The 26789-nt window shown below is 43.9% G+C and overlaps 1 protein-coding gene across 2 annotated transcripts in view; it reads left to right on the top strand.

Moving 5' to 3' along the window:
- Positions 1-25897, top strand: part of uba7 (ubiquitin-like modifier activating enzyme 7) — an 87379-nt gene extending 61482 nt beyond the window's left edge. Inside the window, exons 22-24 of one of the 2 annotated variants that reach the window (XM_020493931.2) lie at positions 19584-19685; positions 24056-24147; positions 25436-25897. In XM_020493931.2, the coding sequence (XP_020349520.1) occupies positions 19584-19685; positions 24056-24147; positions 25436-25568 (327 nt within the window). In that variant the 3' untranslated portion in view covers positions 25569-25897. The remainder of the gene's footprint in view (positions 1-19583; positions 19686-24055; positions 24148-25435) is intronic. The other variant, XM_031836105.1, reaches the window with a different exon arrangement.
- The last annotated feature ends 892 nt before the right edge of the window (positions 25898-26789 follow it).

The raw sequence follows: 26789 nt of genomic DNA, 5'->3' as shown, positions 1-26789 counted from the left end.
CCGGGCTAGACAATCTGGACCCTTTCTTTCTAAAAATGATCTGCCGAAATTGTTGCCACCCCTATTACTAGCCTGTTCAACCTCTCTTTCGTGTCGTCTGAGATTCCCAAAGATTGGAAAGCAGCTGCGGTCATCCCCCTCTTCAAAGGGGGGGACACTCTTGACCCAAACTGCTACAGACCTATATCTATCCTACCGTGCCTTTCTAAGGTCTTCGAAAGCCAAGTCAACAAACAGATTACCGACCATTTCGAATCTCACCATACCTTCTCTGCTATGCAATCTGGTTTCAGAGCTGGTTATGGGTGCACCTCAGCCACGCTCAAGGTCCTAAACGATATCTTAACCGCCATCGATAAGAAACATTACTGTGCAGCCGTATTCATTGATCTGGCCAAGGCTTTCGACTCTGTCAATCACCACATCCTCATCGGCAGACTCGACAGCCTTGGTTTCTCAAATGATTTTTTATTTATTTATTTTACCTTTATTTAACCAGGTAGGCAAGTTGAGAACAAGTTCTCATTTACAATTGCAACCTGGATTGCCTCGCCTGGTTCACCAACTACTTCTCTGATAGAGTTCAGTGTGTCAAATCGGAGGGTCTGCTGTCCGGACCTCTGGCAGTCTCTATGGGGGTGCCACAGGGTTCAATTCTTGGACCGACTCTCTTCTCTGTATACATCAATGAGGTCGCTCTTGCTGCTGGTGAGTCCCTGATCCACCTCTACGCAGACGACACCATTCTGTATACTTCCGGCCCTTCTTTGGACACTGTGTTAACAACCCTCCAGGCAAGCTTCAATGCCATACAACTCTCCTTCCGTGGCCTCCAATTGCTCTTAAATACAAGTAAAACTAAATGCATGCTCTTCAACCGATCCCTACCTGCACCTACCCGCCTGTCCAACATCACTACTCTGGACGGCTCTGACTTAGAATACGTGGATAACTACAAATACTTAGGTGTCTGGTTAGACTGTAAACTCTCCTTCCAGACCCATATCAAACATCTCCAATCCAAAGTTAAATCTAGAATTGGCTTCCTATTTCGCAACAAAGCATCCTTCTCTCATGCTGCCAAACATACCCTTGTAAAACTGACCATCCTACCAATCCTCGACTTTGGCGATGTCATTTACAAAATAGCCTCCAATACCCTACTCAACAAATTGGATGCAGTCTATCACAGTGCAATCCGTTTTATCACCAAAGCCCCATATACTACCCACCATTGCGACCTGTACGCTCTCGTTGGCTGGCCCTCGCTTCATACTCGTCGCCAAACCCACTGGCTCCATGTCATCTACAAGACCCTGCTAGGTGAAGTCCCCCCTTATCTCAGCTCGCTGGTCACCATAGCATCTCCCACCTGTAGCACACGCTCCAGCAGGTATATCTCTCTAGTCACCCCCAAAACCAATTCTTTCTTTGGCCGCCTCTCCTTACAGTTCTCTGCTGCCAATGACTGGAACATTACTACAAAAATCTCTGAAACTGGAAACACTTATCTCCCTCACTAGCTTTAAGCACCAACTGTCAGAGCAGCTCACAGATTACTGCACCTGTACATAGCCCACCTATAATTTAGCCCAAACAACTACCTCTTTCCCAACTGTATTTCATTTTAATTTATTTATTTATTTTGCTCCTTTGCACCCCATTATTTTTATTTCTACTTTGCACATTCTTCCATTGCAGAACTACCATTCCAGTGTTTTACTTGCTATATTGTATTTACTTTGCCACCATGGCCTTTTTTGCCTTTACCTCCCTTCTCACCTCATTTGCTCACATTGTATATAGACTTGTTTATACTGTATTATTGACTGTATGTTTGTTTTACTCCATGTGTAACTCTGTGTCGTTGTATCTGTCGAACTGCTTTGCTTCATCTTGGCCAGGTCGCAATTGTAAATGAGAACTTGTTCTCAACTTGCCTACCTGGTTAAATAAAGGTAAAATAAATAAATAAAAATGTGTATTGCGTCTCATGTGTGTGTGTGTGTGTGTGCAATTGTGCACCTTAGGACACCAGTAAGTTGCTGTAAAGTTAAGCATGCATGGGCATAGGGTAGATCCAAATGGAACAACCTGTATGGAAAATGCAATGTATATTTATTGGTCTTAAATTCCACATGAATTCAGTAGTAAGCAATTGGAAAAACCTGTAGGCTGTGGTTTCAGATGGTATTTACTTCTGCTAATGAGTAAACCTGGTGTGTTTATGCTGAGAGTTAAGAAAGTCTCATGAAATGACATACTCTAAATTACCTTTCCCCATGGATATTTCACTCATCAATTTAAAGCGGAGACTGAAGTAGCATATGTTGCATTGAATCACCAAGCTTTACAGCAGACCCAAAACATGAAATTGATGTAGGTATAAATACGGAGTTGCAACAGATACAGAGTTTCTATATCCCAATTTGCACAGGCCAAAAATATGGATATTTCTGTGCATGTGCAAGATTTATTTTTTTACCTCCGCTGCCTACCTAGTGGCTGTTCTGAGTGCTCCGCTGCCTACCTAGTGGCTGTTCTGAGTGCTCCGCTGCCTACCTAGTGGCTGTTCTGAGTGCTCCGCTGCCTACCTAGTGGCTGTTCTGAGTGCTCCGCTGCCTACCTGGTGGCTGTTCTGAGTGCTCCGCTGCCTACCTAGAGGCTGTTCTGAGTGCTCCGCTGCCTACCTAGAGGCTGTTCTGAGTGCTCCGCTGCCTACCTAGAGGCTGTTCTGAGTGCTCCGCTGCCTACCTAGAGGCTGTTCTGAGTGCTCCGCTGCCTACCTAGAGGCTGTTCTGAGTGCTCCGCTGCCTACCTAGAGGCTGTTCTGAGTGCTCCGCTGCCTACCTGGTGGCTGTTCTGAGTGCTCCACTGCCTACCTAGAGGCTGTTCTGAGTGCTCCGCTGCCTACCTAGAGGCTGTTCTGAGTGCTCCGCTGCCTACCTAGAGGCTGTTCTGAGTGCTCCGCTGCCTACCTAGTGGCTGTTCTGAGTGCTCCGCTGCCTACCTAGTGGCTGTTCTGAGTGCTCCGCTGCCTACCTAGAGGCTGTTCTGAGTGCTCCGCTGCCGCTCCCCCCGCTTTGATCGCCTTTGTCTGGTCACTGGGGTAGCCTACAAACTTACTGTTGTACACAAAACTGTTGTAACTATTGCACTAACGATTTCATGTTTTTTTTTCATGAGGGGAGTAGGGAACATGCAGCTATTTACATACAAAATACATTATCGACATGTTCATACAAACTTGGTTGTCAGTATTGCAAACATAAGCATGACACAAACAGACAGTCTAGCAATTGCATGTTCTCCTTACCATAGCTGCTGAGTTACATGATTAGATATGTATTCAACCCACTGAGTCAGTACATACAGTGCCTTGCGAAAGTATTCGGCCCCCTTGAACTTTGGGACCTTTTGCCACATTTCAGGCTTCAAACATAAAGATATAAAACTGTATTTTTTGTGAAGAATCAACAACAAGTGGGACACAATCATGAAGTGGAACGACATTTATTGGATATTTCTAACTTTTTTAACAAATCAAAAACTGAAAAATTGGGCGTGCATAATTATTCAGCCCCTTTACTTTCAGTGCAGCAAACTCTCCAGAAGTTCAGTGAGGATCTCTGAATGATCCAATGTTGACCTAAATGACTAATGATGATAAATACAATCCACCTGTGTGTAATCAAGTCTCCGTATAAATGCACCTGCACTGTGATAGTCTCAGAGGTCCGTTAAAAGGGCAGAGAGCATCATGAAGAACAAGGAACACACCAGGCAGGTCCGAGATACTGTTGTGAAGAAGTTTAAAGCCGGATTTGGATACAAAAAGATTTCCCAAGCTTTAAACATCCCAAGGAGTACTGTGCAAGCGATACTATTGAAATGGAAGGAGTATCAGACCACTGCAAATCTACCAAGACCTGGCCGTCCCTCTAAACTTTCAGCTCATACAAGGAGAAGACTGATCAGAAATGCAGCCAAGAGGCCCATGATCACTCTGGATGAATTGCAGAGATCTACAGCTGAGGTGGGAGACTCTGTCCATAGGACAACAATCAGTCGTATATTGCACAAATCTGGCCTTTATGGAAGAGTGGCAAGAAGAAAGCCATTTCTTAAAGATATCCATAAAAAGTGTCGTTTAAAGTTTGCCACAAGCCACCTGGGAGACAAACCAAACATTTGGAAGAAGGTGCTCTGGTCAGATGAAACCAAAATTGAACTTTTTGGCAACAATGCAAAACGTTATGTTTGGCGTAAAAGCAACACAGCTCATCACCCTGAACACACCATCCCCACTGTCAAACATGGTGGTGGCAGCATCATGGTTTGGGCCTGCTTTTCTTCAGCAGGGACAGGGAAGATGGTTAAAATTGATGGGAAGATGGATGGAGCCAAATACAGGACCATTCTGGAAGAAAACCTGATGGAGTCTGCAAAAGACCTGAGACTGGGACGGAGATTTGTCTTTCAACAAGACAATGATCCAAAACATAAAGCAAAATCTACAATGGAATGGTTCAAAAATAAACATATCCAGGTGTTAGAATGGCCAAGTCAAAGTCCAGACCTGAATCCAATCGAGAATCTGTGGAAAGAACTGAAAACTGCTGTTCACAAATGCTCTCCATCCAACCTCACTGAGCTCGAGCTGTTTTGCAAGGAGGAATGGGAAAAAATGTCAGTCTCTCGATGTGCAAAACTGGTAGAGACATACCCCAAGCGACTTACAGCTGTAATCGCAGCAAAAGGTGGCGCTACAAAGTATTAACTTAAGGGGGCTGAATAATCTTGCACGCCCAATTTTTCAGTTTTTGATTTGTTAAAAAAGTTTGAAATATCCAATAAATGTCGTTCCACTTCATGATTGTGTCCCACTTGTTGTTGATTCTTCACAAAAAAATACAGTTTTATATCTTTATGTTTGAAGCCTGAAATGTGGCAAAAGTTCGCAAAGTTCAAGGGGGCCGAATACTTTCGCAAGGCACTGTATTAGAATCACCTTTGACAGCGATTACAGCTGTGAGTCTTTCTGGGTAAGTCTCTTAGAGCTTTCCACACCTGGATTGTGCAACATTTGCTCATCATTTGTTTCTAAATTCTTAAAAGCTTTGTCAAATTGATTTGTTAAGCATTGCTAGACAATCAATTTCAGGTCTTGCCATAGAAAACTGTAACTCGGCCACTCAGGAACATTCACTGTCTTCTTGGTAAGCAACTCCAGTGTAGATTTGGCCTTGTGTTTTAAGTTATTTTGCAGATGAATGGTGAATTCATCTCCCAGTGGTTCAGTCTGGAAAGCAGACTGAACCAGGGTTTCCTCTAGGATTTTGCCTGTTCTTAGCTCCATTCCGTTTTGTTTTTATCCTGAAAAGCTCCCCAGTTCTTAACAAATACAAGCATACCCATAACATGATGCAGCCACCATTATGCTTGAAAATATGGAGAGTGGTACTCAGTAATGTGTTGTATTGGATTTGCCCCCAAACATAACACTTTGTATTCAGGACAAAAGGTGAATTGCTTTGCCACATTTTTTTGCGGTATTACTTTAGTGCCTTGTTGCAAACAGGATGCATGTTTTGGAATATATTTTTTCTGTACAGGCTTCCTTCTTTTCACTCAGTCAATTAGGCTAGTATTGTGGAGAAAGTACAATGTTGTTGATCCCTCCTCAATTTTATCTTATCACAATTAAACTCTGTAACTGTTTTAAAGTCACCATTGGCCTCATGGTGAAATCTCTGAGCAGTTTCCTTCCTCTCCGGCAGCAGAGTTAGGAAGGACAACTGTATCTTTGTTGTGACTGTTTGCATTGATACACCATCCAAAGTGTATTTAATAAGTTCACCATACTCAAAGGGATATTCAATGTTTTTATTCTTTTTACCGGTCTACCCTTCTTTGGGAGCCATTGGAAAACCTCCCTGGTCTTCGTGGTGAATCTGTGTTACAAATTCACTGCTCGACTGAGGGACCTTACAGACAATTGTATGTGTGGGGTACAGAGATGAGGTAGTCATACAAAAATTATGTTAAACAATATTATTGCCAGGCTTGCCATAACAAAGGGGTTGAATACTTATTGACTCAAGACATTTTAGGTTTTTATTTTTTATTAATCTGTGAAAAAATAGAAAAACAAAATTCTACTTTTACGTTATGGGGTATTGTGTGAGGTAGGCCAGTGACAAAAAAACATCTACATTTAATCCATTTTAAATTCAGGCTGTAACACAAAAATTGTGGAAACAGTCAAGAGGTGTGAATACTTTCTGAGGTTCATACTGTGGAATGCAGTGGTTGGTTTTGATGTTTCAAGTTTTGATGTCACATGCACTAGTACAGTAAAATGGCTTTCTTACAAGTTCTAAACCCAACAATACAGTAATCAATAACAATGTAACACTAAAAATAACATAAGGTAGAACAAAAACACACAATAAATACAAATAAGAAGAACAGAAGAAAGTAAGTAAGCATAATATATAGAGGGTCAGTCAGTTCCAGTACCATATTTACAATGTGCAGGGATACTGGAATGATAGGTAGATATGTACAGTGCATTCGCAAAGTATTCATACCCCTTGACTTTTTCCAAATTTTGTTACGTTACATCCTTATTCTAAAATTGATTAAATAGTTTTTTCCCCCCATCAATCTAGACACAATACCCCATAAAAACAGGTTTTTAGATTTTTTTTGCAAATTCATTCAAAATAAACTAGCATGTGCTCCTGCTAGTCAGGAGAGGAGAGCTGAGGACCAGTCAGAACAAACCTGGAGGACTGCTGTCCAGATACCTACTGGCTCAGAGGACTCTAGTGTGACTGTTGAGACAGACTTTGGGAACGGTTCCCAATCACAGTCAAAAAGGAATACCTATTCCCTACCGTGACTTCTATGATTAAATAAATCAACTGTGACCTCCGGGCCTCAAATTAGAGACTGGTTTACACAGTGGCTATTACCAAAGTTTCTCTACACCACTGTTAACCTTACCTCATAAAAGTTATTATTTGCGCTAAGACAGTGAGCAGAAGATTTGGTTAGATGTTAATATTGGTTTCATGATAAGACATACCACTGTGTACTGTCCTCCTCTGAAACTGAAATGGACACAGTGACATGTGATACAGTAGTGATTACTCTTGTGTTTGCATAGGTGTGAGTTAATTTTGCTATCAATGCAAGATGATATGTGACCCTGCGAAGGTGACTAGATTTGACGTCCCACACACCGTCCTCGTCCACCGTCTGTATAGGTCTAGTAGTGGACAATGTTGAGTAGCTGTCTGTGACTGACAGGGGAAGTATCTCCGGTATGGGTCACAAAGTGGCATTCGGTGGCCGTCAACAAATCAGTCAACAACTGCTTCATGAAGTAGAAAGTAGGAACTAATTGAGATGGAAGGGGAAGACAACGTGAGGCCAAGGTGAAGTCCCGGGGAGTGTATAGGCCCAGCTGAAGTCCCGGGGTGCGTATAGGCCAAGCTGAAGTCCCGGGGTGCGTATAGGCCAAGGTGAAGTCCCGGGGTGCGTATAGGCCAAGCTGAAGTCCCGGGGTGCGTATAGGCCAAGGTGAAGTCCCGGGGTGCGTATAGGCCAAGCTGAAGTTCCGGGGTGCGTATAGGCCAAGGTGAAGTCCCGGGGTGCGTATAGGCCAAGGTGAAGTCCCAGGGTTCGTATAGGCCATGCTGAAGTCCCGGGGTGCGTATAGGCCAAGCTGAAGTCCCGGGGTGCGTATAGGCCAAGGTGAAGTCCTGCAGTGCGTATAGGCCAATGTGTTGTTTGTTAGGGATCCAATGACCAAGAAAAAATATGATTTCATGTTGTTATGCAATATGATAGGACAAAGACATTTTTATTTTGCGAGATTTCTACACCCACAGCTTCATAACATGTGTGATTTTTGTAATGTAAGCTACAAAACCTGCAACAAGAACCTCCGATCATATCAAATCACCAGGGAGAACACCAGTATATTCTAAGCAAGCAGAATAACACATGGAACCATATGTAGAAGCACTAGTGGCTCGGCTGAATGGGGCCGACGTGTGGTGGGAGGGATGGTTTGGATCTGGAGTGACCCCCCCAACGCAGTCCCCACTGAACCATGGCAGCCTGAGAACAGGTCAAGCGAGAGGGTCAGGCGGGCACCACCTCGCAGGTCAGGGCTGGGTTTGGCAGGAACACACTTCCTGTGTCACACCAGTCCCTAGTGGATAACTCATTTCCTGTCTGGGCTGTGTTTGTCTGTGGTTGAATTGACATGTATGCATATGCATGTGTGTCTCCCCTTGTCCTGTCTGCCAATTCCATCTAACTTACTTCACTCTGTTTTCCTCTCTTTTCTCTTTCTCTGTCTTCTATGGCCCCTAGGCTCTGCTGACGCCTCTAGCTCCACAGCCTGATTTGTGGTTCCACGGCTGTTTCACTGTAGCCCTCTAAAGTGGCTCCTTGCAGCCGGACACAGGCGATTAACACATATTCACCGCTTCCTTTCCCCACCACAAGGCCTCCTGGGTATTTATCCCAACACACTGCTCTTAAGACTTGGTTAGTCATTTCCTCCTAATTGAGGTTGTGTGTAATTTGTGTGTATCTTTTGAGCCTTTTCCTAATGCTACTGCTAATGCTTACATGTTTCCCACTGCGGTCTGTGGGAGTTTGGGGCTAAAGCCAGAGACGTGGGGCCTACGGTAGAGAGGCCCTGAGCAGTCCTGAGGCTCAGCAGTTCCTCTGGGACAGTTCTTATGTTCTAGCACGGTCATCTCATTTGTAGTCCATTCTACTGATCTTATGTTCTGGAATAGTCATCTCATTTATAGTCCATTCTACTGATCTTATGTTCTGCAACAGTCATCTAATTTATAGTCCATTCTACTGATCTTCCTAGCTTGCTAGCTGCTCTAGAATCAATACAGTGCCATGCATTGATTGGTCAAATGTCACACTGACTGTGGGTCTCTAGGGCCAAATATGCCTGCAGCATGTACTATTTACACGTATTGAACATCAGATGAGGGCTAATGAAGCCCTAGTTATCCATAACAACACCAGGGTGTTACTGTTGTTACATCATTCTATTAAGTATTGCATGACAATATAGATGTGACTTCGTGTTGTAATAGGAGTGGATCAATAGAACCAGGGGAAATACAATATGCAACGTTACAGACAGACAGCATCAAACACGGTGCCTTCAGAAAGTATTCATACCCTTGACTTATTCCACATTTTGTTGTTACAGCCTGAATTCAAAATGGATTAACTAGTTTTTTTCCCCTACACACAATATCGTATAATGACAAAGTGGAAACATGTTTTTAGACATTTTTGCTAATGTATTGAAAATGAAATACAGAAATATTTAATTTACTTAATTATTCACACCCCTGAGTCAATACTTTGTAGAAGCAGCTTCGCCGGCGATTACAGCTGTGAGTGTTCTCTTGGACTGCATGGTTGTCACATTCTGACCTTAGTTCCTTTTTTATGTCTCTATTTTGGTTTGGTCAGGGCGTGAGTTGGGGTGGGCATTCTATGTTTTGTATTTCTGTTTTTGGCCTGGTATGGTTCCCAATCAGAGGCAGCTGTCTATCGTTATCTCTGATTGAGAACCATACTTAGGTAGCCTGATCCCACCTGTGTTTGTGGGTAGTTGTTTTCTGTCTCTGTGTTCTGCGCTAGACAGAACTGTTTCGTGTTGGTCTATTTTTGTTATTTTATCTTAGTGTTCTGAGTTAAAATAAATATTAAAATGGACACTTACCACGCTGCGTTTTGAACCGATCTTGACTACTCTTCATCAGACGAAGAGGATCATTACAATGGTATAGTTTCTGCTCTGACAGACACTGTCAACTATGGGGTGTGTTTCTTATGGCCAATTGACACTCATTCTAATTCTATGAATGCTAATTCACAGAATTAGAATCAGTGTAAAGTGGACATATTTATTGGATCGTAGTCTAGGTCTGTTTGCTTCATAATATTTGACCTAATTTGGTATCTTTCTTGCGTGAGGGTTTAAGTGTACTCCGCCTCGTCGGTGATTGGTCAACAGTACTACTCCTAGTAGAAATGGGAACATTAAGTGTTTGTCATTTAATGAGAGACGATTAGTTTACATGCACATTTTGTCCATTTTTTTTCTCTTTTCTCATACTTTACGGGTATGAAAGTATAGATGTTCACTTCGCCTAGCCGATTTATGCGGACGCCTTAAGAGAGTAGAGAGGGTGCAGAAGTTTGGGATGTTGAGGCTTTTAGGCTGCCATCTGCCTCTGCGCAGTACTCCTGTTGAAATCATGATCAATATCATCTCAGCCTGTAGATGCACAACACAACCACCAATTCAATCTAAAACAAACAAGTGCATCTCTGCATTACCACAATTGTCAAGCTACTACACCACTTTCAGAGGTAGCATGTAGTAAAAACCTGTGACACTGTGGTGACCCAGCTGGCAGTTATTGATATTTAGACACATGGGTTGCATCACAGTCAGGCATGCCCTGTGTGGTTTCAGTGTGACGTAGAGAGGACGTCAGTGGAGGGTTTGTAATACTGCCATGATGCACTCAACGGGGACAAGAGGAAATTGATTGTTCACTTATTTAGTTGGTTTCACTGCTGTTGTCATTCGAAAGAGCGAGCTGCCCAGAGAGAGGTATTTCCTGGAGTTACCTGTGTCACATTCTGGCCGGGTGTGAGGAGGATATTTGAAAATGTGAAAGCTGTCTCTCTCTAATTTGAGGCTATGAAAGGAAAGAGGAAGACTACAGAAAAAGATGAGGGTGAAAACAGGATGGATTACTGTCAAAACTTTATGATCTAAAAGAACACTGATTGTACCCCATCAGTCTCCTCTAAAGCACACGTTGAATCCATTAACGCAGAGCATACAATACCATTTTTTTCATGGTTTGGTTTCTAATTTGAATTTTAGCCAGGCTCTGTTGCTGTGTCTACAGTGTGAAATTGCCATTTCTTACGATGCAGCACCCTGCAGGAAGGAGGACTTATCAAGATTATCTCCCTGAACCAGTTCCTGCCTGGGAAAATGGGCCATTGTGTGAAAGGGCAGATTGCTGCCTTACATCATGATTACAGCCCCAGTACCACAGCTAGCAGCTAGAAAATGTGGCATTTTCAAAATGACCAACACACGCGATTGTCCTCTTCGACAGGGACTTAGTCAGGTCCATTCTGGTTGCTTTATCTCTCCAGTGCTGTGGTTCAATGGCAGAACTCCCCCTAGCTTCCCTGCGAACCCCTGCTCCCTGAACTTCCTGTGTAGCTATGTGTTTAGTTAACATGTACAGTATATCTGCTGTCAGGGGTTGTTGCTATTTCTGGATCTCGTCTATCACTGAGCTCTGTTATCTGTCATACTAAGTGTGTGTTGCTGTTCATTAGACCATGTGTCCGGTCTGTTAATGAAAGGCTGTTCTATTTCCCCCTGTTTTATGTCTGGCTTCGCCTGGCTGCAGAGTGAGGTGTGTGTGTGTCTGTCTGTCTGGTAAAGGGTTATTTCCCCCTGTTTTATGTCTGGCTTCGCCTGGCTGCAGAGTGAGGTGTGTGTGTGTGTCTGTCTGTCTGGTAAAGGGTTATTTCCCCCTGTTTTATGTCTGGCTTCGCCTGGCTGCAGAGTGAGGTGTGTGTGTGTCTGTCTGTCTGGTAAAGGGTTATTTCCCCCTGTTTTATGTCTGGCTTCGCCTGGCTGCAGAGTGAGGTGTGTGTGTGTGTCTGTCTGTCTGGTAAAGGGTTATTTCCCCCTGTTTTATGTCTGGCTTCGCCTGGCTGCAGAGTGAGGTGTGTGTGTGTCTGTCTGTCTGGTAAAGGGTTGTGAACTATATACAGTACCAGTCAAAAAATGTAGACACACCTACTCATTCACGGGTTTTTCATTATTTTTACTGTTTTCTACATTGTAGAATAATAGTGACTACATCAAAGCTATGAAATAACTCATGCAATCATGTAGCAACCAAAAAGTGTTAAACATATCAAAATATATTTTATATTTGAGATTCTTCAAAGTAGCCACCCTTTACCTTGATGACAGCTTTGCACACTCTTGGCATTCTCTCAACCAGCTTCACTTGGAATGCTTTTCCAACAGTCTTGAAGGAGTTCCCACATGCTTTCCTTCACTCTGCGGTCCAACTCATCCCAAACCATCTCAATTGTGTTGAGGTCGGGTGATTGTGGAGGCCAGGTCATCTGATGCAGCACTCCATCACTCTCCTCCTTGGTCAAATAGCCCCTACGCAGCCTGGAGGTGTGTTGGGTCATTGTCCCACTAAGCGCAAACCAGATGGGATGGCGTATTGCTGCAGAATGCTGTGGTAGCCATGCTGGTTAAGTGTGCCTTGAATTCTGAATAAATCATTGACAGTGTCACCAACCTAGCACCCCCACACATCACACCTCCTCCATGCTTCACTGTGGGAAACACAAATGCAGAGATCATCCGTTCACCTACTCTGCGTCTCACAAAGACACCTCAGTTTCTGTCCTTTTTTGTCCTGAAAGCCACCACAGCCTGGTTTCCTTTTCTTCAGGAAGTAGCTATGGAGCCTCAGTGGATGTCTCACCCAGCTTCCTGCCAGAATGGAGAGGAGACACCTAACAGCACAGTGGCAGGGTGTTCAAATGGACATCCTGACAGAGAGGGGGAGCTGCCTCAATCTGAGAGGAACATCTCTGTCTGGGAGAGGGACACACTTCTGATCATGGTTATCTATCTTACAATATCAGTTGGTGGCGTCCCTCTCACTCATAGATGGTTAGAGAGAGTACAGTAGTACTTTATGAAGGGAGAAATGCACTTGAAGGCCAACATTTTGAAAGCATAGATAACGTTGTAATGTTTCTTCCTCTGAAGTTTTGATGTGTATGTACTTATTTTCCACCATAATTTGCAAATAAATTCATAAAAAATCCTACAATGTGATTTTCTGGATTTTTTTTTCTCATTTTGTCTGAAATAGTTGAGGTGTATCTATGATTAAAATTACAGGCCTCTCATCTTTTTAAGTGGGAGAACTTGTACAATTGGTGGCTGACTAAATACTTTTTTGCCCCACTGTATGTATGTGAATAATCCTATGATTATACAGAACACACTGATACTCAGGTGTTCTGTGTTTGAGTAGAGAGCCCCAGCAATAATGCAGGCTCTGATACAGTGCCTTGCGAAAGTATTCGGCCCCCTTGAACTTTGCGACCTTTTGCCACATTTCAGGCTTCAAACATAAAGATATAAAACTGTATTTTTTTGTGAAGAATCAACAACAAGTGGGACACAATCATGAAGTGGAACAACATTTATTGGATATTTCAAACTTTTTTAACAAATCAAAAACTGAAAAATTGGGCGTGCAAAATTATTCAGCCCCCTTAAGTTAATACTTTGTAGCGCCACCTTTTGCTGCGATTACAGCTGTAAGTCGCTTGGGGTATGTCTCTATCAGTTTTTCACATCGAGAGACTGACATTTTTTCCCATTCCTCCTTGCAAAACAGCTCGAGCTCAGTGAGGTTGGATGGAGAGCATTTGTGAACAGCAGTTTTCAGTTCTTTCCACAGATTCTCGATTGGATTCAGGTCTGGACTTTGACTTGGCCATTCTAACACCTGGATATGTTTATTTTTGAACCATTCCATTGTAGATTTTGCTTTATGTTTTGGATCATTGTCTTGTTGGAAAACAAATCTCCGTCCCAGTCTCAGGTCTTTTGCAGACTCCATCAGGTTTTCTTCCAGAATGGTCCTGTATTTGGCTCCATCCATCTTCCCATCAATTTTAACCATCTTCCCTGTCCCTGCTGAAGAAAAGCAGGCCCAAACCATGATGCTGCCACCACCATGTTTGACAGTGGGGATGGTGTGTTCAGGGTGATGAGCTGTGTTGCTTTTACGCCAAACATAACGTTTTGCATTGTTGCCAAAAAGTTCAATTTTGGTTTCATCTGACCAGAGCACCTTCTTCCAAATGTTTGGTGTGTCTCCCAGGTGGCTTGTGGCAAACTTTAAACAACACTTTTTATGGATATCTTTAAGAAATGGCTTTCTTCTTGCCACTCTTCCATAAAGGCCAGATTTGTGCAATATACGACTGATTGTTGTCCTATGGACAGAGTCTCCCACCTCAGCTGTAGATCTCTGCAGTTCATCCAGAGTGATCATGGGCCTCTTGGCTGCATCTCTGATCAGTCTTCTCCTTGTATGAGCTGAAAGTTTAGAGGGACGGCCAGGTCTTGGTAGATTTGCAGTGGTCTGATACTCCTTCCATTTCAATAGTATCGCTTGCACAGTGCTCCTTGGGATGTTTAAAGCTTGGGAAATCTTTTTGTATCCAAATCCAGCTTTAAACTTCTTCACAACAGTATCTCGGACCTGCCTGGTGTGTTCCTTGTTCTTCATGATGCTCTCTGCGCTTTTAACGGACCTCTGAGACTATCACAGTGCAGGTGCATTTATACGGAGACTTGATTACACACAGGTGGATTGTATTTATCATCATTAGTCATTTAGGTCAACATTGGATCATTCAGAGATCCTCACTGAACCTCTGGAGAGAGTTTGCTGCACTGAAAGTAAAGGGGCTGAATAATTATGCACGCCCAATTTTTCAGTTTTTGATTTGTTAAAAAAGTTAGAAATATCCAATAAATGTCATACCACTTCATGATTGTGTCCCACTTGTTGTTGATTCTTCACAAAAAAATACAGTTTTATATCTTTATGTTTGAAGCCTGAAATGTGGCAAAAGGTCGCAAAGTTCAAGGGGGCCGAATACTTTCGCAAGGCACTGTATGTGGATAGCAGATGAGAATGTTTGCTGTGCTCGATGAAGGGAGAGTGCTACATGAAAACATGCACGTGTCCATAACAGAGACTACTCCACATGGGCCATATGCTGTCCGTGAGTGTCTCTGTCAGCCTGTCTCTGTCTGCCTGTCTCGTCTGTCTCGCTCTTTCTCTCTGTCTCTCTGTCTGTCTCTCTGTCTCTCTGTCTGTCTGTCTCTCTGTCTGTCTGTCTGTCTGTCTGTCTGTCTGTCTGTCTGTCTGTCTGTCTGTCTGTCTGTCTGTCTGTCTGTCTGTCTGTCTGTCTGTCTGTCTGTCTCATACATCTCTACTCACCAGCCAGATCGGGTTCTAAACAGCTTTGCACTGACTGTCTCAGAGTAGACCTCAGGACAAACTCCAGAGGGCCAGTGTTTGACATGAACAGCACACTCTTGTCCACCATCGGTCCTCTGTTTATTCTGTAGATCCACCCTCGTTGGTATATAGTGCTGACATAAGACCTTATATGGATTGCTGCTCTTTGGGTGGCAGCCAAGCAGTGTCCCATCTGAGCACAATACTCTGACAGTTTTGGGGTTTACCTAACCATTGATGTCTCAGCTAGTTTTAAGACCCTGTGGGCCTAGACGTTCACTATGATGTCTGATTGGCCAAGCAAGAGTTTTAACCCATTAGGATTCAAGAAAGTTCTAATTTAATTACCAACTAAGCCTGTCATTATGCATCACCAGTAAGTGGAGGCCGTCAGGCTTTCTGTTGGTTTCCTTATTGAACATTCCCTCAGATGTGTGACATTATTGGAGCCATCAAAGCAGAGGCTGTTGTCCACCATTTTGGGTTCCTTTCTTTTAGTGTATAGTTCTATGGGGATGATTGTGTATTCTATTATAAGAATTCAAACACAAAGAAACATTGGATGGGGTGTGGGGGGTCTAAGAGAGGAGTCTATAAGCCTTGTAATTGTTTCCAGCAGCAGCCGGTTTTGGTTCTAACTTCCACTGTTCTTGCTTGTGTTTATACCCTCTGAGGCGGTGAGGGGATGACGTCACACGTGGCCACATACAGTCTGATTGGGCGGCCGATTGGCTGAAGGCTCCTTGTGGAGTTCCTGGAAAGGCCTGTGAGAGAGGGAGGGAGAGATAAAAATAGCCTAGTTTATATTCTGAACAATCTATGCAAAGGCCTTAATTACAAACATTGCTCTGATCCATCTCTATTGAAAGCCTCAACAAGGCAGTTCTTCACAAAGACGACAAAGTCTCACATCTGTGTTTTTATAGAGTTCAAACAATCTCTCTTTCTTGGCAAAGACAACCTCTCTGTTCCAAAACTGGCAATGCCAAAATGCATAATGTAACTCTCCTAACTATGGCAAACATTGCCATCCACCCAAAACCACTGCTACTATCAAACACTGTCACCCACTGTCTGATGTACAGCAGTGGAACATATCCTCTCTGCAGCAACATCATTTGACATCTTCATTTAATCTTCACTTAGTTAGTATGTGGTGATGGGTTAGATTCCATGATGCCTTCGTCTCCCATTGTTTGATCATTGCTGGTTATAGCTACACACCCAATAAGACCATATGAGTAGCAGGCTGTGAGTGTGTCCGCAGAACTCTATCCCCAGCAGGCAGGCAGTGGGAGTAGACTGTAGACTGTAAGATACTCTCTGACCGTTCCTCTTGGCTGCTGAAGCACAGATAATTGGACACAGGTTCTGTTCTAGTTTTGTTATTGGTGTCTCAGGCCAAATTTTCATCTGTCACAAAACCCCCAGACAGATCCTGCGTTGGTTAGGCCCAAAAAGTGACATATTTTGACACATTCTCCTGGGAGTGAGGAACCCTGGCAGAGCCGTGGTCAGGTGACGTGAAACTTTCCCTCGGTCGTGCAGATGGAGCCGGAGGGAGGATTATGATGTTGATGGTAAACAGATGGGTCATGTGAGGCCACTGGAGTGTAATGTCAGTCCGGTGGCCAGAGGAGCAGGAATGTTTATGTTAGCTGAGCTTTAACTGGATCATGAAGATGAAGCATTCTTGGTCTATGTTTGGACTACTGGGATTGATCCTATAGAGATAAACAGTGGCTTGGGTTAGAGGCCATTGCGTTATGATCCTCTCTGGGATCACCATTCCTTCTTGTCCACTTACGGCCCAGTTATACCAAAAGCTACAAAGTAGAAAATAATCTTCAAGTTCTCGCTTTGTATGTGTATCTTCCAAACAGCATGCATAACATCACGTCATCTTGCATAGAGTCAAAGTTATCTACCAAGACTCCCTTCTCCGATTGGTTATTATACACCTGTGTCGCTGCTCATTTGCATAACCTTGGGACTTTCTGAACTCTGGCTTCTGAGATCATAGTCGCTGGATGTGTCCTTGTGTATCCTCCCAACCATTGAAAATGGATGGTCTCTGGTGGTTTGATCGCTAGATTAGTGCCTGGTGTAATCAGGGTATAAAACCAGAGGTCACCTAGCCAGCACACCTTAAGGATGATGGTGGAGTCACACCAAGAGCTTAGCGTCATATAACTCAGTAGGATACTGACAGAAGCTCTATGTTCTGGTAATTTCTCCTTACTCCTATTAAACAGGCTTTGTGTCAGACAGCCACTCCTTCTGTTGGTGTAAACGTAACATGAGAGTGCACAGCGCTCATTGGCGTTAGTGTTGCATTCTGGATGCATTGATGACATGATCTGTGTTTGGTACACAACTCAATAATCACTCCTGTAGCCTAACATTTATAATGATACTTTGACTTACATTAAGTCTTGTGTTGTGTTTCAACACTTGTGTTTCCTCTTGAATATGTGATATCTAAAAGAAGGGTTTGGGGAGTGGAAGCTAAGCTTGTGGACAGGATAAAGTACATCTGTATTTTCCACCCTGCCTGTATCCCCTGGTCTGACTAAACTATTCCAGTTCAACAACCAGTCTTTTTATGAACGGGCAGACATCAAAACTCAAGACTCAAAATTGAGCTCAGGTGCATCCTATTTCCATTGATAATCCTTGAGATGTTTCTACAACTTGATTGGCGTCCACCTGTGGTATATTCAATTGATTGGACATGATTTGGAAAAGCAGACACCTGTCTATATAGCACAAAAACCAAGCCATGAGGTTGAAGGAATTGTCGGTAGAGCCCTGAGACAGGATTGTGTTGAGGCACAGATCTGGGGAAGGGTACCAAAAAATGTACATTGGCCTCCATCATTCTTAAATGGAAGCAGTTTGGAACCACCAAGACTTTTTCTAGAGCTGGCTGCCTGGCCAAACAGCAATTGGGGAGAAGAGCCTTGGTCAGGGAGGTGACCAAAAACGCAATGGTGATTCTGACAGAGAGAACCCTCCAGAAGGATAACCATCTCTGCAGCACTCACCAACCAGGTCCTTTAAGGTAGAGTGGCCAGACGGAAGCCACTCCTCAGTAAAAGGCACATGACAGCTCGCTTGGAGTTTGCCTAAAGGGTGCCCGAAAGAACTCAGACTATGAGAAACAAGATTCTCTGGTCTGATGAAGCCAAGATGTGACTCTTTGGCCTGAATGCCAAGTGTCACGTCTGGAGGAAACTTGCCACCATCCCTACGGTGAAGCATAGTGGTGGCAGCATCATGCTGTGGGAATGTTTTTCAGCTGCAGGGACTGGGAGAATAGTCAGGGTCGAGGGTAAGAAGAACAGAGGGAAGTACAGCGAGATCCTTGATGAAAACCCTCCAGCAACCTGGACGTTCCCCATCCAACCTGACAGAGCTTGAAAGGATCTGCAGAGAACAATTGGAGAAACTCCCCAAATACAGGTGTGCCAGCTTGTAGCTTCATACCCAAGAAGACTTGAGGCTGTAAACGCTGCCAAAAGTGCTTCAACAATGTACTGAGTAAAGGGTCTGAATACTTAAGTAAATGTAATATTTCCATTTATGTGGTATTGTGTGTAGATCATTTAATCCATTTTAGAATAAGGCTGTAACAAAATGTGGAAAAAGTCAAGGGGTCTGAATACTTTCTGAATGCACTGTATATACATATATGTTACACATTGATTCAGGAAAACACTGAAGAAAAATTGGCCCCTAAAATTCTTGACTAAAGCCCCTTACTGTTACTGCTATTTGATCTGCTGTCTGGCCAGGCTTCTTGAAAGTTCCTATTCATATTCACAGAGGTGTGGACTTTATTACATTCTTTTTAATTTATGCACTCCTGTTTATTCTCCCCATGTGAGATATAATATTCAAGCACCCTGTGACTCCAGAGGTGTCTGTGTTTGGGCTCTAGACAGACCTGACTGTGTCTAGGGAAGGGATCTCAAACCCTGTTCCTGGAGAGCAACTGTCCTGTAGGTTTGTGCTCTAACCCTAATCTAGTGCACCTGATTCTAATAATTACAGTAACTGGATCAGGCTAGTTATAACTACAGGAGGGTAGCTTGCTCTCCAGGAACAGGTTTGGAGACCCCTGGCCTAACTGCTCTCTAGTGGAGACAGACATGGGCCCCAGGTTCCTCCAGTGTAGTGAGGAATGTTTGAATTAGATTTTTCATTTCACATTGTTTTGTTAAATGTTGAGTAACTAGTTGGATTCTGATCTCACTGCTGAGCTTAGTCTGACATTGACCATTAACCAGTTGTTATTGTTTTGGGAAGATATTAGACCATGCTCCCGCTCTCCTGACTGATTAGTGTGTGTGATGTGACCGGTGTTCTGATTGTGTGTTTTGTGTCTATCGGCAGGTTGCAGGAAAGGAGTACTCCCTGTGGGATGACTTCCTGGTTTATGGCAGATGTGACCGTGGACAGGAAATGACCTTGGGAGAGTTGCTGCTACACATCAAGGTATCTCAGCCTCCCTTTTATTACTCAGCCAAGAACATGTTTGGCACTGTATATCTCAATTATAGAAATGTGTTTTAGCTTGCATGCCTCGCACTGTTATACATATTACACAGAGCTACGCATTGTATGCATGCATTTTCAAACCAACATTGCCAGATGCTGGACACACTCAGAGCACAAATATATGCAATGGTCAGGCTTCTGCAACATGCAACAATTTCAAAAATGTTACTGAGTTATAGTTCATGTAAGGAAATCAGTCAATTCAAATGAATTCATTAGTCCTTAATCTATGGATTTCACATGACTGGGAATACAGATATTCATCTGTTGGCCACAGGTGTCTTAAAAAAAAGGGTAGGGGCGTGGATCAGAAAACCAGTCAGTATCTGGTGTGACCACCATTTTCCTCATGCAGCGTGACACATCTCATTCGCATGTAGTTGATCAGGTTGTTGATTGTGGAATCTTGTCCCACTCCTCTTCAATGGCTGTGTAAAGTTGCTGGATATTGGTGAGATCTAGAACATGCTGTCGTACATGTCGATCCAGAGGCTCCCAAACATGCTCAATGGGTGACATGTCTGGTGAGTATGCAGGCCATGGAATTGTGTACAGATCCTTGAGAAATGGGGCCATGCATTATCATGCTGAAACATGAGGTGATAGCGGCGGTTGAATGGCACAACAATGGGCCTCAGGATCTCGTCAGTTTCTCTGTGCATTCAAATTGCCATCAATAAAATGTGATTGTGTTCGTTATCCATATCTTATGCCTGCCCATACCATAACCCCATCGCCACAATGGGAGCACTCTGTTCACAACATTGACATCAGCAAACTACTCGCCCACACGACGCCACACGACGCCACACGACGCTGTCTGTCATCTCCCTGGTACAGTTGAAACCAAGATTCATCCATGAAGAGCACAATTCTCCAGCGTGCTAGTGGCCATCGAAGGAGAGCATTTACCCACTGAAATCGGTTATGAGGCTGAACTGCGGTCAGGTCAAGACTGCTGAGGACTACGAACACGCAGATGAGTTTCCCTGAGAAGGTTTCTGGCTGTTTTCGGTTGTGCAAACCCACAGTTTCATCAGCTGTCAAGGCACCTTGTCTCAGTCCATCCCGCAGGTGAAGAAGCTGGATGTGGAGGTCATGAGCTGGCATGGTTATGCGTGGTCGGTCTGTGGTTGAGGCCAGTTGGACGTACTGCCAAATTCTCTGAAACGACATTGGAGGAGATTTATGGTAGAGAAATGAACATTCAATTCTCTGGCAACAGCTCTGGTAGACATTCCTCCAGTCAGCATGCCAATTCTACGCTGACTCAAAACTGCCAATTTTCGAGGGCCTTTTATTGTCCCCATTACCTGTGTAATGATCATGCTGTTTAATCATCTTCTTGATATGCCACACCTGTCAGATGGATGGATTATCTTGGCAAAGCAGAAATGCTCACTAACAGGGATGTAAACAAACATTTGAGAGAAATACTTTTTTTGTGCATATGGAAAATTTCTGGGATCTTTTATTTCAGCTCATGAAACATGGGACCAACACTTTACATATTGTGTTTATATTTTGGTTCAGTAAACATTGTTCATGTGTCTGTAGTACCATAATGTCTGACGTGCAGGGTTTGTCTCTGGGACAGCTTACTCGAACCTAGTCACCCTCATCTCTTCAAACACAATGGGACTGAAGTGAAGAGGGGGCAGTGGAGAGGGGATGATGGGTGGGGGGGGCTCATCTGGCTGTCGACGAGTGATGGGCACTACCAGTCTTTCTACAGATGTATTCAATACCTTTACAGGTGATTGAGTCTAAAGGGTTGAGTGTGTTTTATTCCTGCCTGCCTGTGTGGCTGTAGGCATTCTGATCCTTCCTGCCTGCCTGTGTGGCTGTAGGCATTCTGATCCTTCCTGCCTGCCTGTGTGGCTGTAGGCATTCTGATCCTTCCTGCCTGCCTGTGTGGCTGTAGGCATTCTGATCCTGCCTGCCTGCCTGTGTGGCTGTAGGCATTCTGATCCTGCCTGCCTGCCTGTGTGGCTGTAGGCATTCTGATCCTGTGTGGCTGTAGGCATTCTGATCCTGTGTGGCTATAGCCATTCTGAGCCTGTCTGCCTGTGTGGCTGTAGGCATTCTGAGCCTGTGTGGCTGTAGGCATTCTGAGCCTGTGTGGCTGTAGGCATTCTGAGCCTGTGTGGCTGTAGGCATTCTGAGCCTGTGTGGCTGTAGCCATTCTGAGCCTGTCTGCCTGTGTGGCTGTAGGCATTCTGATCCTGTGTGGCTGTAGGCATTCTGATCCTGTGTGGCTGTAGGCATTCTGAGCCTGTGTGGCTGTAGGCATTCTGAGCCTGTGTGGCTGTAGGCATTCTGAGCCTGTGTGGCTGTAGGCATTCTGAGCCTGTGTGGCTGTAGGCATTCTGAGCCTGTGTGGCTGTAGGCATTCTGAGCCTGTCTGCATGTACCTCTTGTTTTTCTCCCTGACTGTCAGCGTCTGATCAATTCCAGAGTGTTTCTAAAATGTCTCTTGTCCTTTCCAAACAAACTAGAATCCATATAGTAGTTAGAGCAGGGGGTTATCTAGAGGTATACTTTTTATTTGAGTAATTTAGCAGACACTCTTATCCAGAGTGACTTACACTTAGTGCATTTGTCTTAAAGGGAGACTGAACTACTTGATTTGGCCTCATTTTGAATATTGCTCATTAAGAAATGCTAGCGGCCATGACTGAAGCCAAACAAGTTGTCGTAGGGATGTGGTTTGATGTGGGTGTGTCATGTTCGCATATCGTACCCGGGCAAGTTCTGTTTTTCCCTCTTGAGTCACCGTGGCAGCAACATAGCTTTTTCTCAAAATAGTCACTTAATTAAAATAGTCCGAATTAATCTTAGATAAATACATTTGGCCTTAGTCACGCAACTTTACATATAGCTAGTTTGGTGTATTATTTCCCAAGTTGTGCATGAAAAATGAGTCTGCATACAGTCTATTGAGTCTGACTGCGCGCTCAGGACTGATTCCCAAGAACAATGTCTACAACTTCCTTATCTGCTGTCAAACTATCGGAAATAAAGCAAAAGCTACACGCTGTTTATCAGTGCCCAAAATCACTTGCTAGCTAAGTTCCAACTCCGTTTGTTACTGAAGCTAGCAAGTAGTAGCTAGCAGACACATTGAGCAGCCCACAATCGGCATATCAGGTCACTGGGGAGAGGATAGGTCAGTGTTTGGGTGGCGTTTTAGTTTTTGTCAACATTCTCGCTATTACCTGTGTCTATCTAGCAGTGTTTCATAGGGAATCATGTTACAAAACATATCACGGGGAGACAAGATGCTTGCAAAATAATTTTGTAATATTGACAAAAAGCAGTTGGGCTAGGAGTGCGCTGTACTCGTCTCAATTCTCATTTTGCCCCAAAAAGTGGCAGACTCGAGTGATTGACACTATCAAACACATCAGCAAGTGGCCACTCCATAAAGGGCTTAGGCCCATGGGTTATTTCAACATAACATTAGAGATATGTTGTCTTATGTAAACAAGTCTGAGGCGCTGTGTAATGGGCAGGTCTGTCTCACTGTCTGGAGGTTCTGGGAGCTGTGATTGGATAGAGCGCCTGCAGCTTGTAGAGCACCATCAACACAGCTGCTTCTCTCGTGTTAGTGAACACTGCTCTTATTAATCCATACCAATTAGTCATGACGAACTCACAAAACTCAGTTTTGGCCTTGGACTGACTATATGACAAATGTTCCTATTTACACTTTGTAGTACATTTGGACCCACAGTTTCACTAGAATGTATGTTTCTGACTCTTATTGATGGCCCATTTTTAAAACCAGAGAAGGGAAGATGGCTAGGTGAGACAACCACACAAATCGGTCAGTTGTACTGTCTCATCACAATGACCACATGCTGTGTAGTACACCATGTTGCTGTCCAAAACAAAGGATTGGCTTGTTGATTCCTCCCACTGTTTATTTTGAGACAGAAAATAACATTTGGCAAAAACAAAGTTGCTTCAGTTCCCCCTAACATTTGACATCCTGACTCTGAGATCTGCTGGTTTATTTTTGGAGACCCTGCAACACTTCCTGAGCTGCAGGTTTATTTTTGGAGACCCTGCAACACTTCCTGAGCTGCAGGTTTATTTTTCGAGACCCTGCAACACTTCCTTGGACTGCTGTAGTCCACTGGACCATAGGACTCTTAAAATACTCTTTTCATTGGGTCTTGTTTAATGTTAACCTATACATACTGATTAGGAACTTCAAACTCAAATTAAACTTTTTAAAATGAACATTGTGCATTTACTTCCATGATACTAAATGTAATGTGGTATTACCGTTTAATTTGCAGCAAACATACAACTTGGAGATCACCGGCCTGTTTTATGGGAATGCTGTCTTGTACGATGTTGGCTCCAATCACACGGAGAGGCTGGTGAAGAGGTATGTCCTGAAACAAAGCTTTTGAGCCAGTCGAGACATTATCACCATACCTTAGTCTGTCTTCTGGTGGGGTAACGTGTGGGAAGAGCATGGTAAAAGGGTTATGTCCAGGCCAGGCATAAACACACATGCAGCAGCCCTGATGTTTGTTTAGCAGGCAATGGCTGTCTGCTGTTTCCTCAAAGGAGGGACTCATCGCCACACTGTCACATGCATCACTAGTGACTGCTGACTGAGATATGGCTTTTCCTAGTCTGTAGGCTTCCTGTGCTCTGTGAAGAGAGGAGCAAGAGTGAGCCATTCCCTGTTGTCTTGCAATGGCAGTACCTACTGTATGTTGTTAAGGTATGCACATACCAATACGCAAAGCAACTCCTCACACGCGACGGGCTTGAAATAACTCACTCGACTTATGACGCTCTCTCTCACTCACTCAGTCATGTGCACACAGATAGGAATATGTATACTCGGGGCCTGTCCTTACTCCACCCCTGTTTTCACAAACAGAGCAGTGTTTCGGAGCCCTGAACGTGTACAGTGAAACAGGCCCTTTTAATCAGATCCAGGAGATCCTGCTTAGCTTTGTAAAATGACAGACAATTTCTTGGCTCCCCCATGTCTATGCCTTGTTCTTCCTGACTCTCGCCCCCTCTACCTCTCTGAGCCGCCTCCCCTTTCCCGCTGTTCCTCCTGACACACAGCGTATGTCTTCCTGGGGTTTATGTTAACACCTCAGTCCCTTGAGAGCCCAGTGTCAGCCCAGTGCCTGGCCTGAGGAAGCTAAGGGTAGATAAGGGGAAGATGGGGTAGGGGGGCGTCAGTGTGGACAGTAGGCCTCTTTTGACAAATGTCCCCTCCAGGAGCCACATCCTGGGCTGTGGGGCCCTGCCCTGGCCCCTATTCAGCTTCCTGTGTTTACAGGCCTAGTGGGCTGTATGGAGCAGTATTAAAGATCCAGATGACATGAAGAACCTTGGTTTGGTCTGAAGGCCATTTAGCTATAGAACGCAGTCAGTGTGTAGTCTCAGTTTATTATACTATTTCTGAATTGCTGTAATGTAACAAAGGATGTGGACCCCAGGAAGAGTAGCTGCTGCTTCTGTAACAGTTAATGGGGATCCTTAATAAAATACACACCAAAAAATACCAATGTCCCCCATTTTCTACCAGGGATATAATTATCAATTCTCTTTTGAAGTAAGATGTACGACTAAGGAGTATTGTTTAATAACTGTTTCAGTCACCAAAAAGCTGTTGTCAATGTGCGTGTTGTGGTCTGTCCTGGCAGTGTGTCTGATGTGGTCAGCCTGGTTACCAAGATGGAGGTCCCCCAACATCTGCACATGTTGGAGGTGTTCCCTTCCTTCGCTGAGGATAAGGACTGTGAGACGGTCCCTCCCATCAGGTACCTGTTCAGATGATGTCATCAAAAGGGGACAAGCCTGAGAGGCCCTAACAGAGCCACACTCCTAACCACCTCATAGTTATCTGCTCAGATCACTAAAGAAAGGACCTCCATTGAATTATATTGTTAAATTAAAACAAGCTGCATTTTGATGTTGATATGTATGTAATATGTCGTCTCTCCCCTAGGCCACAGGTCATGTTCTTTCTGGGGCAAATGTATGGATTTCTAGAAGCTGCATTGTTGTGATAAATAAACAATAGCTTTCTACTTCTATTATTATAATCATGTTGTAATCATAAAGAATGGTGTTTCATTTGTATTTGATTAAATTATTCACCTCTATCTGTTGTAATCACCTGTGATTTGTGATCAAGCTCTGTGTGTGTTGGGTTCCACACTGGTTTCCGGCCGGCCTGTCTTTGTGAGTCAGAGATTACCCCTGCTCCATCTACCCCTTAGAACTATCACCATGTGAAAGACAGAGGCTTCGAAGGAAATGGAGCACAGAGCAGGTGACTGAGGATAATGATCTCCACGCCTCACACTCCTGTGTTGTCTGTAACCTCATACATGTCCAGTCCCACGGTCATATCCCATTAGCCATGCACTGCAATGTTAGTGATTGAAGTGGTTATAGGGGCTCTCTGCTAGAGCGTGATTTGGAGAGCTGATTCTCCTTCTGGCCTATGCCTGGCTTTGATTACTTCATTCTGTTATCAACTTGGGTAATGCCAAGGAGGACGCATGGCTCTCAACCTTCGCTGAGTCCGTACGGGAGTTGCAGCGGCGAGAAAAGACTAACTACCAATTGGATACCACAAAATTGGGGTGAAAAAGGAGTAAAAATAATCTCTCGCCAGTCAAATTACCAACCCCCAACACACACACCCCTCCCCTCCGAGGGGGACCCAGGCCAGGAGCTCTGTCTTCAGCCTTCCCTTCACTCTCTCACTGTGGAGACCTACCTAAACACTAGGCCTCATCCACATTCTAATCTCTTTAACATCCAGCCCTCAGCTGGATCTGAAGATCTTTTCTGAAATACACTGCTTTGCTCTATAGGTCTATGTTGAGGGATATGATTCGGTTTTGTTGATTAGGTGACTGATTAAGAAAAAATGTATGCTCAGTGCGTCCTCTGTTGCTTTAATTGTGTTTGTAGTTAATTTGATGTGTTCATGTTAATCAAATCTATTTGAAGTGTATATGCAGATACATTGAACACTGAATATGG

Source organism: Oncorhynchus kisutch, linkage group LG1 (genome assembly GCF_002021735.2).
Source record: "Oncorhynchus kisutch isolate 150728-3 linkage group LG1, Okis_V2, whole genome shotgun sequence".
In the NCBI taxonomy this organism is placed as follows: Eukaryota; Metazoa; Chordata; class Actinopteri; order Salmoniformes; family Salmonidae; genus Oncorhynchus; species Oncorhynchus kisutch.
This window is presented reverse-complemented; position numbering and strand designations above follow the sequence as displayed.